The sequence below is a fragment of the Quercus robur genome, chromosome 3 (genome assembly GCF_932294415.1).
Source record: "Quercus robur chromosome 3, dhQueRobu3.1, whole genome shotgun sequence".
Taxonomy (NCBI): domain Eukaryota; kingdom Viridiplantae; phylum Streptophyta; class Magnoliopsida; order Fagales; family Fagaceae; genus Quercus; species Quercus robur.
Genome location: NC_065536.1, coordinates 6,864,678 through 6,884,672, shown reverse-complemented (window position 1 = coordinate 6,884,672; position 19,995 = coordinate 6,864,678). Strand labels below are relative to the sequence as shown.

Here is a 19,995-nt window from a genome sequence, read left to right as displayed (position 1 = left end):
GTTTATTATGATATTATGATTTCAATAAAATTTAGTTGTTTTAATACCAAAAGGGTTCGAGCTACGGGGTTAGCAGCATATTATAATTATCTTAAAAAAAAAAAAAAAAAAAAAAAAAAAAAAAAAAAAAAAACTACTGAATTTCATGGAACATTGTAGGCTTAGTACTTAGATGTGCTATTCATTTAGTATGTCCCCAGTGTATTTGATGAATTAGTTTTCTCATTAATAAAACATATCACTTATAAAAAAAAAAAAAAACTGGCTTTTAGATCCTGACCTACTGTAAGGTCACTGGAAAGTGGGAACCAAAAAAAAAAAAAAAATCCTAAATTTTTTTATTATAAAAGATTTGTCTTTGATTTGCCCATTATAATAATAAACTGTAATCATGTTGAGCATGCACTTTTTTTTTTTTTGGATTGACAAGTTACACAGACATTCAATGAGTCTTCAACTCATGAGTGACCTCACCCTCCAACAAATTATTGTGGGAGAAGGAGGTGTCAGTAAGCTATAGCTCATTGGCAATATGCTGCATGCACCCTTATTAATAAGAGCAATAAGTAATAAAGTCCAACACCTTCATGTATCCATGATGGTTAAATATTACTTCAGACATGATACTCATTCACCTTTTTCCTTCTTAAGCCATTGATTAGATTTTGTTTTATTTATAGCTGGTATGGATATCTTTTTTCCTTCTCTTATTTATAAAATGGTTAGATAATATATACATCTCCAATTCCATTTATTCCTGAAGTTGAAGATTTACCACTTTGTTTTTTTACTTCCTGATCAAGATTATTATTATTTTTGACAAACATATGGCAGAATATATTGCTCAAAGACAGCCTTTGGGTGGCTAATTGTTTTTGCTACCCCGTATGTTTAGTTTTGAAAATAAAGATGACATGAGAAGTAATCATCAAAATCAAGGAAATGACCTGTTGAAGAATGTAATGGCAGAACTTGAACAGTTACTTATACATCCCAATGTTCCTGCAAGTGTAACCTTTATAATCTCTTTTGTCGTTTCTTTACACACTACATCGTTGTTGCAGCTGTTTATTTATTTTTACATCTCTCATTTACTGGTTCATGATGCCTATATATTTCAAATTTGACCTCTGCTCAGTGCTGTTTTATTGAGTTCTTTATTGCTCAAGAACAACTTGTGTGTAGCCTTTTCACTTGCTCATTTTGGCGGTTACATTCTTAATCTATCTCAGCTGTTAAACTCTTTCATTCTCCCAATGTGATATCTTGGGGTCTCCTTTACTAGGCAGCTGCAGTGATTGCGTTCGTTAGTTTTGGAGAGGAATTTTACATGCACTCGATTGAGGGGGGTTTAAAAATTTCAAACAAATGCTTGATCCTAAGCACCCTTAAATGTGGTTTCACGAGTCAGTTTGAAATCAGTTGAGTGGCATCTTCATTGGTCTTCAATCCTCCCCTTGCAAGTGCTAGGTGAGCTGTAGGGGGTAAGATTGTAGGTTCAAGCCCCACTGCTACAACAATCACCACAGCCTCCTACTGATACTTTTGGGTTTTTATTGGTTTTAACATAGATGTCTTTACTTTTGGGAGTGAGTTGGGTGATGCCTCAAAGGATGGGCTGGCCTTACCGTCAAACAAGGCTTGCTACCTGTTTGGAGTGTAGTTCCTTCATGTTTTCTAATAAAAAAACCTTTTCTCTATCTTCAAGTTAATTTGTAGAAATGCCTATTAATATGTTGCTATGCTTTTTTTACAGTATCCTGTGTATTTTGCTTTTGAGGATAAAGATATTGATGCTGTATAGCATGTGAAGAGGGCTAATGCCATTGGTCAGCCTGCTACTGCAACTACTGGCGGGTATAATTGTTAATTTGTTATGTGTTTTCTCAAATTTTGAATGCCGTTGTGATTTTTCTTTCCTGAAAAAATATTATTGATCAAGTACAACAGGTCACCATCAAACAAAGGATCATGAGGAATGATCCTCTGATACAAACAATCCCAGACTACAGCAACCACAAGACTCTGAAACTAACAGTAATGCATCAACTATAGAAGCACTATAGAACCACCGATTTTGAGGTAAAATTACATGGAAGCATAGAAAGACAATAAAAACAGATTGCGAGACCCTAGGTAAACTAGTGAATATATTTGATCCAATCTAATCTCTAATTGAAGATTACAGAATACTTCCCTCCATTCAGGGTTATCTCATTTTTCAATGATCTTAAAAAAAATATTTTTTTATCAAATTCTACAAAATTTCTGTAACCTTGGCCACTAATAAAGAATTAAGAACTTGAATAAATTATACATTTTTTTTCGACTGTCAGGAACAAAAGACACTGATTTCCTCTACTTTCCGGACAAACTGCCAAAATGAGCTAACTACTTTCCTTTGGGGTTGCTGCCTTACTCATCCACATCATCTGCACTTATATGTTGAGCCGACGATATATTTAAACAACTCATAATTGTCCAGATCCTTGTTACAGAAACCTTACATCCACAAATCATAAGATTAGAGACACTAATATATATGAGATTGTTTACTCAAAGAATTTAAAGAATGAATTTAAAGAATAAACAACGTAAAAATTAAATAAATGTATAATACTCACGATTATTACATGTGCTTTTTTATTATCTGTGATAGCATTGGTATCAAGATTATATTTCATAACATCTCTATCAAATAATTTATCACATAATTAAAAAAATTGTTTTGAAACACTTTTTAAGCCGTTTAAATTTTCAACTCATTTAAAAGAGGCTATACCTGACCATTTCTTCACGTTCTCGTTATAAGAACTGACCATTTCTTCACGTTCTCATTATAAATGTTCCCTTCAACTTCTTTTTCCAACAAAAAGTCAACGAGCACCGTTTCAACAGTTTCATAACTTCCGAAACGCAGAGGAGGATGCCATCTAATAAGTAACTTCACAATGGTAAAATGGTCAAAAAACTGTGCCAAACAAGTTCTAGAATTATTTATAAAAGAAGCTAAGAAAGTGATGCATCCAGAGCAACACAGAATGAATATAACTCAAAGCAATTATACATATATGAACAGTTAGAAGGGCAGGGAGGAAAAGCGTGTCCAACATCAAGGCTACAAGCAACAATGAACAGGAACAAATTTCAGCAACGATAAACATACCATTTTTAAATTTAACAGAAACATTAAACACTTACCTTAGGTGTAGGAACATCGTTGGAGGAGGATGATGAAGATGGTGCATTCTCTGCGAGCTTCATATGTAAAGGGTAAGGGTGTAGCTGGGCTGTGAGAGTGAATTAGGACTTTGACTTTGGGGGAGAAGGACAACGTTTATGAAGAGACTGTGGGTACAGAGAATCCTGGAGAGTGAAAGTGAAAAGAAGTCGAAAGGGGAAGTTGGCTCTGATGAATAGACCGAAGAGTGCGTTGAAATTGCTCTAGAGGATTTTATAGAAAAATTAGAGGAAGAGGTGGGTGTATGTAGTTAAGAGAACTTGTGAAACTGGAGGTAAACTCAAAGAAGAAAAAGCTTCCAACGGCACTGAGCTTGGATTTGACAAGTCACTGACTTGGGCTCTACACACTTGTAATTAATTACAAACATGCCATCAAACCAAACACCCTCCATACTACTGGCTTCCTAAAAATATTTAATTCATTCTTTCCATTTGCTTGATCCAAACAAACCGTAACCTTTCAGGCTATTGTACTAATGCTTATCTACGTGGGTATGTGAGTGTCAAGGGCCTTTTTACACTTTTGGGCTAAGGCATTCTATTGAGGGTAAAACAGTTGGGACTGATTCCTTTCGCATGATTTTCTGTAAAACTGGATTGCGCACAACACAAATAACACTCCAAGATAATATATATACTAGCTAGGACAGTACGTGTGAAGCACGTGCTAATTATGAAAAAAAATAATTAGAATTAATTTTAGGTTTTATTTGCATATATAAAAAAAAAAAAAAATAGTGATTAGCGATATCTAATACTGTTACTTTTGTTTTCTTTCATCGTGTCTCTTAGAGCATCTCCAACAGAGTTTGTGAGGGCGTTTGGCTACTGTGTTTTCCTGCGTCTACGTTTCCGTTCTGCGTTTTCTTTGTTTTTTTTTTTTTTTTTTCTTTTGCCCGCATATGTTGACTTTGGTGCACAAAAATTATTGTTTTGCACTGTAGCAGTACTGTTCATGTACTGTAGCAATACTGTTCATGCATTAAAAAATATTAAAAATGAGTCCCACGGTACTTTTCACACATTTAAAAATTATTTTGCTACAGTATTTTCAGTTTTCAATTTCAGCAACAATAAGCTCAATCCAAACGGACTCTGTATCTCTACTTTTGGAGCACCAAATGCTACTGTTCACACTCCAGCAGCTTATCTAAACCCACAGATTCTCCAAATTTTTTTTTGAAGTTGCTATAGTAGTTCTCTTAATTTAGAGAACACTGTAGCAACTCCAAACCATTATTTTATCTTAAAAAAATACCCAGCTGAATAAAAAAAATATTCTTTCTCTTTCCTCCTCTCTTCTTTGTTCATCTGTGTCTCTCTCAAACGGTATCACAATCAAAACACAAACACAATAACAGATCAAGAATAGGGAAAAATACAAATTTAATTAAAACAACAAATCTAAAATCAAAACAAAAACAACAGATCAAGAGCATGAAAGCCTATCTAAGCTCCATCGTAACAACAAAGTGAATCAGGAAAAAAAAAAAAAAAGAGATTGACGAAGGCCATGTCGGCTGTGTGTGTGTGTGTGAAGTGGCTGAAGAGGAAAGAAAATAGAAGCAGAAATAGAAGTCAAAAGATCATGCTAGAGAGTGTTCTAGAATCAAGTAGGAATAGACAAAGTTTTGGGTATAATAGATTGATTGAGTTTAATTTCTTTTAGCTTTATTAGTCATAATTTTGTTCTTGGGATAATTTTTTTAGACGTATATTTTGTTTTAGATTTAATCTATTAATTTTTATGGCATTTAAAAGGTGGAAAATGCTAAAATTACAAAAAATTTTACAAATTGTTAATGTGGTGAGTAGTTATTGATAAGTAAAAGTGTGAGAACCAATAAGAATTTTCTACCTCAATACTTTGTAAAATTTTTGTAAAAAAGTGTGTGACTATAACATTATTCTTAAAAAAATTGATGACATTGTTAAGAGGGGCAAAATGTATATTTATTGAACAAAATTACTAAATTAGTACTATTAATATACTAATATTTAAAAAAGAAATTAGGAGGGCCATTGCCCCCCCTAGTCAATATATAGATCCATCCCTAAATCCAGTACCTTTAAAGCAATTTTGATAATATTTAGGAATATTCATGTAATCTAAATACAATAGGATAAAAATATTTTCAAGGAAGCAAACCAAAGCAAAAACTCTTATTATTTTTGATGAAGCATGAGTTCGTCAGTCGAAATAGACAGATGGAACCAACCTCCGGTCTGCGTGAATGTATCCTCAAGGATGGTCATCGGTGTGGTGCCTGCCACAACGTCTCCGATGCCAAAGTTAGAATAGGAAAGCACTTTGTGAAGTAAAATAGGCTAGCAAGATAATAACGAGTGTTTCTTAGAGTGTGTATGTACCTCTTGTTGGTGATATGAGAGCCTTACATACATGTTGCCTTGGATTCTGACCATTGTGGTTAATAATGGGACATTAATTCCTTTCTTGGTAACGCCTTCTGCTTAATGATGGGGTTTTAATGTGCTTTCAACGGTCTGCGTAGCTGTTGTTATAATCGTCCGAGGTGTTACTGGCGGTATTGAATGGTCCTGATACCTTCGTCAGTGATGGAGGCATTTGTTCGATTCATCCATGAGGATGCTCTCGTTTGTGATATTAGGTTCATCTGTAGTTGATTTCATCAGTCCCGTCAGCTACCCCCGGATTTTGTAGTTGTCTTGAAATGTCGTGACAACCATGGAAGGTGAAGAGTTTTTTTTTTTTTTTTTTTTTTTTTTTTTTTTTTTTTTGAGACCTGTAAGCAACTCTTTTGGGATTTCACACCATATTAAATGCGTAGTGGCGGCTCTCCACAGGGAGTGGCCACGTCGCGCTTTTTGACTGGTGGAGTTAATGCTCCGCTTTGTGGGACTATTGGGCTTCCTGCTAGTTTTCAATCGTTTTGAGTCTTGATTTTTAAAACTTCTCCTTTTCTTATTTCCTTTACTTTTCAAAAAAATACTTCCAATCATTGTTCTAAGCGATTTTTTAGAACCTTCATTCTGCAACTCTTCTTCAAACTGGTGTGCTGCGGATTGGTGCTTCGTCGTTTGTTATGGTATGTTTTCCCTTACATGTTTTTACCTTTCCTTTTTATCTTATTGCGATATAGCCTCTGATTCTCTTCTTCTTTTTCTTTTTGTTTGTCTTCAATTTTCTTGGGGATTTAGCTTGTGTTGTCTCCCTTTTCGCCTTTTTCTGTATTTCCATGGTTAACAGCTCTGAGGTTAGGATAGCTTGCCCATCAATTTCCTTTCTTTTTGCACGCCTAGGAGGGTCTTTGGATGTTTTCCCACGTTTAGAGAATTTTGTCTTTGATGGCAATTATTTGAGTGTTGTTTTGGGCGATTTACTGCCTCTGCTTCGCTAATCGCTTAACTGGATCAAGGGTCTGATGAGAGATAGAGAGGCGATGTCTGAGGTTAGGTCTAGCGATCGCGAGACTGGGTTATCGTCTAATGGTGACCCAGTGGAGGGAGATATAGCTGTCTCTACCCCTCGAGAGCTTAGGGCTTTTTATGCCCTCGTGGAGGTGTGCGGTCTGGATGCCGACATTGTGAGTAGATTTAAGGATAGGTTTCAGTTTCCGGAGTGGGTTCGTGTTCGTCGTCCTAATGACGAGGATAGGGCTTGTCATTTTTTTCCAGGTGAGGTATGTTTTTATAAGTCGGCCTTCACTTATGGGCTATAGGCTCCCCGTCCACCCGTTCCTAATGGAACTTCTGGCCCATTTTGGTATTGCTCCCGGGCAATTTATGCCCAACTCGTGGAGAATTGTGGTCAATTGTATGCAAATATGGTTGGTTACTAACGGAGACATGATTAAGGTAGGTGAACTCACCTATCTATACCGTTTGAAAGAGTCTAAAGAGTATGGATACTATAAGTTAGTCCTTTGGGAGAGAAGAACAAGGATTGTCAAGGGTTTACCTTCGTCCTTCAGGTATTGGAAATTGCGATTTTTCTTTATGTCCAGGGATGATTTTGAAACTCAATCTAGTAGGGATTGGGGCGATATCCTGAGGTTGCTTCGTCGGTGGGGAACCCCGACTTTAGGTGTGTCAGTATTTCTTCCCGTCGTTTCAGTTTTGCCGTATTTGCTGTTTATTGCTACTAACTCCTTTATCTTTTGTTTGGCACAGTTAAGAGATGGCCTAAGCTTAAAAGCAGGCATAAGAAGCACGTTAAGACCGCAATAGGATACGCAGAGACGATCGAAAGTTGGGACGATCTGGTTGATCCACGGACCCTTGCCTTTTACAACCTTGGACCTGACTTGTCTCCTTACGTTCTTCGTAGCATTGGTATTGAAGGAAAAAAGAGTAAGTATTGACCTCATCAGTATCGACTCTTCTTATGTACACTTGGATTTTCTTTTAAGTGTTTTTCTCTTGCAGAAATGATGACCAAGTTCAATAAGGATATGTACGCGAAGATGAGGTCCAAGAAGGATGAGCCGTTGTTAAACATTGGGAAGAAGACAATGCGTGTTACCGGGAAGGAACCTTTCGTCGCTCCCCTTTTCTCCGTCAATCCCATAGTTTCTGTCATTGAGACGACGAAAACGACTTCTCCTGCCACGTCAGTAGAAGAGATCCCTACCCCAGGTTCCAAAAGGTTGTGTGTATCTGGTAAGGACAAGGAGAAGGTTGATTCTCAGTTGTCCACTATATGGGATGATGAGAGATTGGTAGTGGATAGGGCTCATGAGGTCGTGACTGTGGTAGATTTGAAGGCCCTCTCTGACGTGCCTCTTAATGAGGTTGTGTCTCGACATGTTCGTAGGCTCGTTCAAGTAGGGTGTTAGCGTGCCTTCCTCCATTTTTTTTTTTTTGGTACTTACGACTTGAAACTTCTTTCCAGGTGTTGGGGGAAAGTCTTCACATCACCTTTGAGTATTTTACTCAAGAGGCTAAAGTGGCATCTTTAACATCTAGGATGGAGGCCGTGGAAAAGGAGAATTCTAAGCTGAAGAAGAATCTCATTGTTTCTATGGACAAGGCTACCTCTTTAAAGGCGAAGGTTAAGACCTTGGATGACGACCTTAGAGTTGAACGCAAGTTGACTCTAGATAAGGACGAGCAGCTCCTTACTGCCAAGGAAAAGCTTAAAACAATTGCCGCCAGATCAGTTGAGGCTTCCAAACAACTGACGAGTACAACACTATACTCTTTAGTTGGTATTTCAAAGGCTTCAAGCTTCTCAGAAGGTATCTGGTTAAGCATCCTACTAGGGTTGACATGGAGAGTTTGGACCTGGAGGAGGTTGATAAAGAGATGGCGATGGACGAAGCTGCCCAATCCTCAGTTCCCGAAGGTGATGCCCTAGAGACTGCTACTGACGCTCCGGCTGGTGAAAATTCTGTTGTTGATGCTTGACCTTGTTACTTAAGAAAATTTCTTTTCATTTTCTTGGATGCCCATCATGTTTTGGGTCTTTTTTTTTTTTTTTTTTTTTTTTTTTTTGTAAATCTAATTTCGAAACAATTACTTGTTATCCTGTCTTGAGAACAATGTTTGTGGCCTAGCGTTTATGGGTCTTTTTTGGATATAACAACAATGGTAATTGCCTTTGATTTTTGGGTTTTTAATTGAATTTGTTGCATACTTACTTGTTTCTTGTATTTGTGGTTGTGCACTTGTTGGTTCGTGATATGTTTGTGGGATTCGTCCATACTTTGTACTTAACAAAAGTTTCCAGTTGTGCCTTTCTTCTTCATCAATGATTTTGCTTCTTGTTACTTAGTTGATTTCTTGTAACCCGAACCCCTTCAAGGGGTCTTATCGAGGGTTCTGGTGAACTAGTTGGGAGCCCAGATCCTGCCTTGGCTTTGTTGCCAGGTTCTTCGTCAGTAACTTATATCCATCGAGGTGGAATCTTGTTACTTGTCTATTTTATGACTTACACTCATTTAAGGGATCTTGTTGTGTTTGTCTGGCTTTGTCGGTAACTTACATCCGTCAATGTGGAATCTTGTTACTTAGCCATTTTATGACTTACACCCATTTAAGGGATTTTGGATTCGTCAGTAACTTACATCCGTCAGGGCGGAATCTTGTTACTTGGCTATTTTGTTTTGTACGGTTGACTAGACCTGCTTACATAAAGACATTAGATGAATAATTCTTTTATTAATTTCAGGAATGAATATATTCAATTGTTACATCTATTGGTGGTACTTCTTCAAGTGCTCAATGTTCCATGGTCGAGGGAGTCTCTATCCGTCTATGGTTTCCAGGTGATAACTGCCTTGCCTTGAGTAGTGGACGACTCGGTAAGGTCCTTCCCATGTGGGGCCAAGCTTTCCTTGGGCAGGGTCTTTAGTTGTTGTGGTGATCTTGCGCAGGATGAGATCACCTATGTCCAGTCTTCTAAGTTTAACCCTCTTATTGTAGTATTCGACCATTTTCTGCTGGTACTTTGTCATCTTGCTGGAAGCTTTGTCCCTTACTTCGTCCAAACAGTCCAAGTTAAGTCGCATTTCATCGTCATTGCACTCTTTGTTGAATGTCTCTCGCCTGATGCTTGTTACTCCTACTTCAACAGGGATTACTGCTTCAGTCAGTGCCATAGGTAAGCCTAAAGGGGGTTTCTCTTTTTGGGGTTCTCGTCGTGGTTCTGTAAGCTCACAGGACATTTGGTAATTCTTTTGGCCAGGCACCCTTTGCATCGTCCAACTTGGCTTTAATAATCTTGAGCAGTGTCCGATTCGTTACTTCTGTCTGTCCGTTTGCCTGGGGATGCCTTGGGGATGAGAACTGGTTCTTGATTCCTAAGTTTGAACAGAAGTCTCTAAAACCTTGACTGTCGAATTGCCTCCCATTATCTGATATAATCGTCAATGGAATCCCGAACCTGCAAATTATATTCTTCCACACAAAGCTCCGAATTCTTGCCTCGGTGATTATTGCTAGAGCCTCCGCTTCAACCCACTTTGTGAAGTAGTCAATAGCAACTAGTAGGAATTTTACCTAACCTTTACCACGGGGAGGCTATCGTCGTCAGTTTTTCTATTGGAAGCCATTGTACATTCCCATATCGTTGACACTTGTCGCACTTCTTGACGATCTCCACAGCGTCCCCCTGCATAGCAGGTCAGAAATAACCTATTCGTATTACCTTGTTTACCAGGGATTTGGGGTCGACGTGGTCGCGCAAATTCCACCTTATCGAACTCCTGAGTCAGATGTTTTGTTAGCTTGAGATATTTCTGCATTCTCTCTTCCTTTGCTTCGTATTCCCCCCCTGATCTACCCAATCACTAGTTTTGAATCATTTTGGACTAACAGGTTCTTAGCTCCAAGTGCCTTTCCGAGCCTCAATCCCGTCAGTATCCCTTTGTATTCAACTTCGTTGTTGGTAGCCAGAAATTTCAGTTGAACTTCATACTTGAGTATCTCTCCGTCAGGAGTGGTTATGACGACCTCGACTCCCCCCCTCCTTTGGGCTAATGAACCATCAGTCTGTATCGTCCATTGCTCGACTCCATTGGTGAGACTGTTCTCGTCCGGAAAGGTGAACTCTGCGATGAAGTCTGCCAAAGTTTGCGCCTTGATGGCTGTTCTGGGATGGTACTCAATGTCAAACTGACTGAGTTCAATTGCCCACTGGATCATCCTTCCGGCTGCCTCAGGCTTGTTCATGGATTTTTTGATTGGTTGGTCCGTCATCACCAGGATGGGATTTGCCTGAAAGTATTGCCCTAGAGGCTACTATTAACGCAAACGCGATTTTTTCAATCTTTGGATACCTGGACTCAGCCCCTTGGAAAGCTTGGCTGACGTAGTAAATTGGGAGCTGTTTCTTGCCTTCTTCTCTAATCAAGGTTGCACTCACTATTGAAATTGATACTACCAGGTACAAATATAGGTCTTCCCCTTCCTTGGACGGGTTTAAGAGGGGTGGACTACTCAAGAACGTTTAAGTTCTTGGAATTTGCCTCACATTCGTCGGTCCAAGTGAAAGCCTATTTCAAGGTTTTGAAAAGGGGTATGCACTTGTCCGTAGCTCTAGAGACAAACCTGTTTAAAGCTGCAATCCTTCCTGTGAGCTTTTGGACTTCCTTGACGGTTCTGAGCGATGCTATGTTGATTATGACCTGCATTTTCTTTGGGTTTGCTTCTATTCCTCTTTGGGACATCATGAATTCCAAGAATTTCCCTGAAGCCACACCAAAAACACACTTACTAGGATTCAACCTCATCTAGTATTTTTTGAGAGTAGCAAACGTCTCCCTTAGGTCGTCCAGACGTGCAAGCTCTTCTTTACTCTTAACGAGCATATCATCCACGTATACTTCCATATTCCTGTCAATCTATTTGCTGAACATTTTGTTCACTAGTCTCTGATACGTAGCTCTGGCATTCTTCAGCCCAAAAGACATTACCTTGTAACAATAGAATCCATGACTCGTGATGAAAGAAGTCTTCTCCTGTTCTTCTTCTGCCATCCTTATCTGGTTATATCCCTAGAAAGCGTCCATGAACGTCAGTAACTTGTGTCTGGTTGTAGAGTCCACAAGCTGGTCTATTCTTAGTAGAGGGAAGCTGTCCTTCAGGCATGCCTTGTTCAGGTCTGTAAAGTCTACGCACATCCTCCATTTTCCATTTACTTTCTTCACCAGGACAACGTTTGCGAGCCATTCAGGATATTACACTTCCTGGATGAAGCCTGCCGCCAATAGCTTGGTAACTTTGTCTGTGATTACTTGGTATCGTTCTGGGGCGAAGACTCTTTGTCTCTGTTGGACGGGCTTTCTTTCCGGGTTCACATTCAACTTATGCTGGATGACTTCTGGAGCTATGCCCGGCATGTCCTTGTGGCTCTATGCGAAAACATCTAGATTTTTTTTGAGGAACTGGATGAGTCTTGTTCTCATCTCAGGGCTTAGCGTCGTCCTTATCTTCGTCGTCTTGTTTCCAGGGCTTTCATTTTGCCTTCTTCCTTCTCTTCAATCATCCATGTGTAGTTCTCTTTTGCAGCCAGGACGGCCTGATAACACTCTCTGGCTAAGATTTGATTTCCTTTTACTTCGCCGACACCGTTATCTGTTGGGAATTTCACCTTCAAACAGTAGGTGGACTTGGCTGCTTTCCATTTGTTAAGCGTGGGCCTCCCAATGATTACATTGTAAGATAAAGGGCAATCTACTACTAGGAAGTCTAATTGACGAGTCAACTGCATCGGGTAGGTCCCCACTGTTATTGTCAACGTTACTATGCCCTTGGGATATACCCTGTCTCCGCTGAAGCTGACAAGGGGAGAGTCAAATGAGCACAGTCTCCTTGGATCTAGTTTCAGGTGCTTGAAAGCAAGGAGGTAGATGATGTCTGCGGAGCTACCATTGTCCACGAGGATCCTTTTGGTATTGAATCCCTCTATGTTAAGCATTATAACCAAAGGGTCATTATGGGGCTGTTTCACTCCCCTGGCATCCACTTCATTGAAAGACATGTCCCGGTCCGTCCATTGTTGCTTGAACGAAGGTATCGTGTGGACGCTATTCACCTGTCTTTAGTATGCTTTCTTGAGGGATTTAAATGACCCTCTTGTGAAGGGTACCCCGGTAATCGTCTTTATCTCCCCAATCACGTCCTGTGTAGGTTGGAACGACTGTTTGTCACTCCTGGAAGAGGACCCATGTTGGCTCTTATTGTCGTTCCTGAACTTATTATATTCTCCCTTTTTCACGTATTTCTGTAATTTTTCCTTCCGTATCAACTCTTCTATCTATTCCTTTAGGTCCCTACAATCTTCCGTGTCGTGACCGTGATCCTTGTGGAATCGGCAGTACTTGTTCTTATCACGGACGTTAGGGGATGAGTGTAATGGTCTCGGCCATTTGAGATAGTGCTCGTCCTTAATCTGCGTTAAAATTTTGTCAACTGACATAACTAGAGGAGTAAATCTTATTGTCCGAGGACCTTTATCATCTTTTCTTCTGTTCCCGTCATTGTTCCTACAATCTGGGCGCTCCCTCTTTTGACCCCTACGCTTGTCTTCCTTCTTTCCCTTATCTCCAAGCTTCTCTACATCTTTTATGGCTGCTAAAGCATCTTCAGCATTCATGTACTTCTGTGCTTTTAGGAGCATCTCTACCATCGTCTTTGGAGGATTCTTCACAAGTGAAGCCATGAGATCTCTAGATCTCAGTCCCGCTTTGAAGGTCGTCAGCTGTACCTTGTCATCAGTTTCGTCCACCTCCAAAGTCTCCCGAGTAAAGCGTTTCATGTACGACCTCAAGGTTTCCTTCTCTTCCTGTCTAATGGTGAGTAAGTGGTCCGCTGGCCTCTTTGGACGCTGTCCCCTATGAAGTGACGTAAGAAGGCATTGCTCAACTGCTCGAAGTTGTTAATGGATGATGTCATTAACTTTGTGAACCATTCCCTTGCAACTCCTTTGAGGGTGGTGGGAAAGGAACGACACATTATCTCGTCGAGTGGCTGTTGAAGACCTCGCGTCGTTTTGAAGGTATTAAGGTGATCCTGAGGGTCTCTGAGTCTGTCAAATGGCTCAAGTTGAGGTAAACGGAACTTTGACAGCACGGGGCATTCAAGTATCGTCGCGGTGAAAGGCGAATCCGTGGCCCTTACCATTCTGTCTACGCTTCGGTCTGTCTTCTCCTTAATGGCGTTTCTCAGTTCGTCTATCTCCTTCCTCATCTCTTGAAGGAGATCTGAATTCTGCTCGTCTAGAGTAGTTGGTCTTTGATGAATACTCCTATGGCTATCCCCTTCCCCCTCTGGGTTATCCTTGGACCGATTCTCTTCTTGTTGAACCTGTTGAAGCCGCAGCTTCCTCTCTTGATTTTGTTTGGTGAGTTCTTCAATGGTGGCCGCAAGAGCTTGAACTTGCTGGGCCAAGGCGGCGGAATCTGGATTGGATTCCATTTGAATGTAGGAGTTGATGGAAACTACGTTTTCAAATAATATGAATCTAAAAAAGTCTTCCCCACAGACGATGCCAAACTAATGAAGTGTGAGTTTGTGAGTCGAAATGGGCAGATGGAACCAACCTTCGGTCTGCGTGAATGTATCCTCAAAGATGGTCATCGGTGTGGTGCCTGCCACAACGTCTCCAATGCCAAAGTTAGAATAGGAAAACACTTTGTAAAATAAAACAGGCTAGCAAGATAATAACGAGTGTTTTTTAGAGTGTGTATGTACCTCCTGTTGGTGATGTGAGAGCCTTATATACATGTTGTCTTGGATTCTGACCGTTGTGGTTAATAATGGGACGTTAATGCGTTTCTTGGTAATGCCTTCTGCTTAATGATGGGGTTTTAATGTGTTTTCAATGATTTGCGTAGCTGTTGTTGTAACCGTCCAAGGTGTTACTGGCGGTATTGAATGGTCCTGATACCTTCGTTAGTGATGGAGGCATTTGTTCGGTTCATCCGTGAGGATGATCTCATCTGTGATATTAGCTAGGTTCGTCTGTAGTTGATTTCGTCAATCCCGTCAATTTTCTCTTTATGGTATCAAAACAGAAGGTTCTAAGTTTGTCTCTTCCACTCTAACTCTCATTTAAAATCTCATATATATATATATATATATATATGGTTGGCCCAGGCTTGAAGGACTAGGGCAACACCATCTTGCGAAAACGCTTTGGATCCGTCTTATACATAGCCACCACCAAAGGCGTTGGCTTCAACTCCGTAAGTTTCATCCATGAAACCCAGACACTGTCCGTAAGAGAACTTCCCAGATGGAGTAGATTACTTAACTCATTGCAAATGGAGTCCACGAATTCCTTCACGAGTTTATACCCTTGTGTTATCTTCTCTTCCTCAGAAGTAAAGAAATCAAGTTCGTCAGTACAGTCAAGGACCTGATATAGAATTTGGGTCCAGAAGTGGTTCATGGTTCCGTAGGCTACGTACTTATGGTTAAACTCATCCAACCCAATGAACCCATCTTCCCAATAATTGACAATGATGTCAGAAACTTTCACACACATAAGAAGATTAACACTCCAATTGCTAGGTTGGACAGCCAAGTATTGTTTGAATTTGAAGCCCGAGGTTAGTGACCATTTGTAAGTCTGGTCGACAATGATTCTGACGGGTTGGGTCAAGTCAGTAGTGTACATGAGTGTAGCAAGGCAGACCCTAGGCTCCGGATGGCTGCTCTTATTGCAAAAATCGTTCACCAATGCGAATGGTGGAGGAAGTGGCGGTGGTGGAGTTGGTGAGCTTGCTAGTGTATGATTCTCATTCAATACTTGTATTGCGGATTCAAGAGGAGCATGAAGTGATAGGAAGAGAAGATGATGAAAAGGGTTAATATTGTTGAAAAAATAAGCAAGGACGGTGAAGATGAGAGTGATGGGTCTACAACTTGAGAAAGTATTAGACTTTGGCTATTTCGATTCCTATGCGTCATCTAATCACCATTCTTTGGGTTTTTTTTTTTTTTTTTTTTTTTTTTTTTTTTTTTTTTTTTTTTTTTTTTTTTTTCCCGCAAGTGCTTCAACTCCAAATAGTACTAGTAATTGTGCTATAATATATAAATGCATCATCTAATCAATATTCTCACTGAAGCATTTTATCAAACAGTAGAAGTTTCCTTTCTAGATATGAATGTATATGTCAATTTATAAAACATAAATAAAAAACAAAACAAAACAAGACACATGTAAACATAAAATTTCAGAAAATAAATTCAAAAAGAGAAGAATAAAACCTTCATACAACGTCTGGTGTTAGAAGTGGTGAGAAAACTTCCGGTGTTAGTGGTTGGAAACACCGAGAAGGAGACAGTTTTAGGCATTTTCCGACGAGACAAAGGTCGGTCTCGTCAGAACTGGTGAGGATCGGCAGTGTATCTCTATCTCCGGCGGCGATGCTAGGCAACGGCTGTTAAGGTTTGGAGTTGAGAGAGAAAAGATGGAGCCATGGAGGTGCTGGTGTGCTGTGGTGGTGTAGAGAGAAACGAAGGGAGAAAGAGATGAAAATTTTGATTTTGCAAAAAGGGGAAAAGCAAGAGAGGGCGAGTGTTTGAAAATTTTTCCGACGGTGATGCTAAGCAGTGGCTGTGGAGCTTTGGACTTGAGAGAAAGAAAGAGAGCAGATAGTGGTTTGGTGAGAGAGAGCAGAAAAGGAGAAAGAGTTTTGATTTTGCTAGGGAAAGATGGTGTTTAGGCGGGGGTTTGAAATTTTTCAGGGGCATATTTGTCTTTTCAGGTGTATAAGGTAAGGTGTGTTGATATGTTATTTTTAGACAGGTGTCAATTTTTTATTGAGCTTAGAAACACCAACTAGTTGCTGACGTGGAGTTCCTGAAACATCATATACTTTCTCCTACAACTTGGTTTGATAGTAGATGACAACATTGATTGTTTGAGACTCTCTTTATCTCTTTCTCATAAACAGTGTTGACCTATCTATGGTGCTTGCTTGCGAATGTACAATATATATATATATATATATATATATATATATATATATATTTATATTTATGTGTATGTATATATATTATATACTTTTGCTCTTGCGGCTATTGCCTCTTATTGTTGGGCTACAAAATCAGCGGCCCATTGAGTAGTGGAATTTGATAGATTGGTTATGGCCTTGATATTTGATATTGAGGACTTTCTCACGCCCAACTCAATATAAAAGTTTCGGTTAAAATTTCCTTCAAATTTTTTTTTTTTGAAAGTTTTAAGACAAGAATCATTATCATCCAAAGAATGTATTTGGTCAGGTATTAGGACTAAGAGTGTTGAGGTGGTTGTTGGTTGGACATTTTATTTAAATAAAACTAGTCGCTAACCCGTGCGATGCACGGGATAGTTAAATACATATTTAATTAATCAACCTCACATTAAAAGAAAAAGCTAGTTAAATAAATATTTGAAAGTACGAAATTCCAAAATTAAATCATAAAGGAAAAAAAAAAACATGCAAAATTTAAATTTGAAAATCCAAAATACTAAATGAATAAAAAAATAAGTGAAATAAGGAACAAACCCTTTCTCATTCTGATTGAGGTGTTCTTTTGTCTTTGTATATAGCACTAAATTTTATGTTTTTGACTTTCTGTTATGCTTCTTGCATTTTCCCTTCCCTCTCTCAATTTTTCTTCATTCTTCTTCTTCAACGCTCCTCTCCCAACATACTCTTCATATCTCTTCATTTTCTGAGTTGCAATCAAATAAACTAAAAGAGAGAGGTTATAAATTAAAGAAAGCTTAACAAATCATTTAACCAATAGCATAAAAGTGAAATAAGAAAGAGCAAGGGAATCAAACTTTTGAGGCTTACATCTATTCAATAAGAAAATTTTAAAAAGAAAACCAAAATTCCAAAGAACTTATCAGTAAAAATCATTACTCTTAACCAAAATTCTAAACGCTTATAGTTCTCTATTAACAAAATTATAACTCACAGTTTTAGTTGGGAGTTGCAATACAAATTCTCACTAACAGAACCTGCTGTAATTCAAAGATAACCCAAAAAAAATCAACTTATAGCAACTTATAACCATTTTGAGTAACTTTCTGCTGAGGTGAGTCTCCATCAGCTGGCAACAACAACAATTACCAATATTAACTTACTTTCTATAATGCAATTTGCACTCAGTTACTTACTCAAAAGAGAAACTGAAATTAAATTCATTCCAAATAGTACAATCAGTGTTACCCATTAAAGTAGAGGATGTGTGTTCCCTAGGTTGATTCATCCACAATATCCTTCCACTTCCTAACAACACAAACAAAAATAAACGAATTCAGCAAAAACCCCTTTATTCTTCACATCTAATTTTTACCAATCCAAAATAGGGGACTTTCACAAAACATATTTCAGCTTACAGTGATTTACAAACAATGTGAACTTTACATTAGAATCTCTGTTTTCCCCAAAAGAAAATACATCTTTTCTAAGAACAACTCATTTTGGCATAAAAGTAAACCACAATCAAGTGAACAAATAAGAAGTTCTCAAAGCTTTAAATCAAGGTAATTAAAAACTAAAAACAGAGTTCAGAAAATTTCATGTCCCAAATCAATGAAATCATTTCATTAAGCAAAACATTGAAGCCAACCACACAAACACAGAAACCTAGTCACAGAATACAAAACCGACAGAATAATATGAAACATGTAGCATTAATTTCAGCGAAGCTTAAATACATACATATTATGTACACATATACACACAAACAGAACACAAATATACATACAGATCAAACAGAATCAAAAGCAAAATCAACTCTATAGATCAAATGAGTAGTGAAGACCAATACCAGAAATCCAATCCAGAGGAAGAAGAAGAAGACGTGGAAGCTCTACAAAAAAAAAAAAAAAAAAAAAAAAAAAACCTTAAATTAAGACAAAAGAGAAAGAGGAAAGGAAGCGTCATGCCTCCAAGCCAAAGCCCTTTTTTCAGTTTGGCTCAGGAATTTTGTCAAACACTTCGAGGGTGAAGGGTTGGGATTCTATTCTCTTCAGCCACACCCTCAAGTGGGGTTGTTCTGCCTCGGGGTGTTGGGGCTTCTTTGATTTCAACCAAAATACAGTCGTGTATAAGCATATATTCTCAAAACCAAACTCGAATTTCTCTACAAACTCACCCCAAACTCAAATTAGATTTTCTCTACAAACTCACCCCAAACTCAAATTAGATACGAAAAATAAAAATAAAAATTCGATAGGGGTAGAACCCAACAACAAACCTGGTGGTAGAAACCCAAGTGTCGACAGTGTTGTGGGAGAGAAGAACTGAGGGTGAGAGATGGGTAGCACTGACAAATGTAGAGCTAGAGAAGGGTGGTGCCGGAGAAGGTGGAACCGTTGAGTTGTGGGAGAGAAGGGCTGATGGTGGCCTGCGTTTTGGACTGAAGGTGGAGCCGTTGAGCTGTGTTTTGCGTGTGGGGGAACGGCAGTCTGCATGTTGGAGGAAGGAGAAGGCAGAGGAAGGAAAAGGTTGCGTGTGGGGGAATGGCAGAGCAGTTTATAGGGTTTTAGAAAAGTATTTTGCGCTTATGTTTTTATTTTTGGTTTTAGAATTTATATTTATTTTTTTGGGTTTATGGGTTTTTTTTTTTTTTTTTTTTTTTTTAAATATTGTGCTGATGTGGAAAATTATGGGAGCTTTAAAAGCTTCGGTTTTATATATATATATTGATAATAGTTAAATAAATGATGCATATTCGACTATTCATCATAAAAATAAGCAAATTATAGCTAAACAAGTGAGATATGCATGCAACAACTAGACAGAGAGAGTAGTAAGATATATATATATATATTTTTGGAAACAGAGTAGTAAGATTTTCTTAAATCCATTGTGTTAATAACTAATGCCACACGAGCATCAAATTCCTTCAACATTTAGTCGATCCCCCCTTTTAATGACCTCCTCACTTTCCTAAATCCTTAATTATCAAACTCGATCCATTCAAGAATCCTCCAATGACTTACCAGAAAAACGGCCACAACATCTTTTTATTGTCAACACTCTCAATATTTTCATCTTCCCCACTGGTCTGGGATCTCACAAACACTCTTTCTTTGTAGCTTTGCCTTTCCTTCTCTCAGTAATTTCACCTGATTATACTGTGCAAAGAAGAATAGAACTGTGGAAATGAAGCCTAAACAAGAGACTAAATAAAATAAACTGATGATTGTATTTTCTACCTAAGCTCTCAACCTATCCTAGCCACCTCTAACCACTATCAGTAGTGTTGTTTTAACAAGTCACAGAGTAAAATATATAGGATTCTATCCAAATACAAGAA

At 38.6% G+C, this 19,995-nt stretch overlaps 1 protein-coding gene and 1 long non-coding RNA gene across 6 annotated transcripts; both read right to left on the bottom strand.

The window, feature by feature from the left end:
• Window positions 1–2,137: 2,137 nt before the first annotated feature.
• On the bottom strand, window positions 2,138–3,957 carry LOC126716874 (uncharacterized). Its single transcript, XR_007652309.1, has 3 exons — window positions 3,202–3,957; window positions 2,783–2,944; window positions 2,138–2,502 (listed from the first exon to the last, which is right to left on the bottom strand). It is a non-coding gene; the product is annotated as an uncharacterized LOC126716874 (long non-coding RNA).
• A 13,239-nt stretch (window positions 3,958–17,196) lies between these two features.
• LOC126716873 (uncharacterized) lies at window positions 17,197–19,238 on the bottom strand. 5 transcript variants are annotated; one of them, XM_050417909.1, is made up of 5 exons: window positions 18,931–19,238; window positions 18,502–18,543; window positions 17,898–17,957; window positions 17,687–17,778; window positions 17,197–17,414 (listed from the first exon to the last, which is right to left on the bottom strand). In XM_050417909.1, the coding sequence occupies exons 1-4, from the start codon at window positions 19,145–19,147 to the stop codon at window positions 17,723–17,725; spliced, it is 375 nt and encodes a 124-aa protein (XP_050273866.1). In that variant the 5' UTR covers window positions 19,148–19,238; the 3' UTR covers window positions 17,197–17,414; window positions 17,687–17,722. The 5 variants fall into 5 exon arrangements, with proteins under 5 accessions (XP_050273866.1, XP_050273865.1, XP_050273863.1 ...); XM_050417908.1 differs by having other exon boundaries at window positions 17,197–17,778; XM_050417906.1 differs by lacking the exon at window positions 17,687–17,778.
• Window positions 19,239–19,995: the final 757 nt, after the last annotated feature.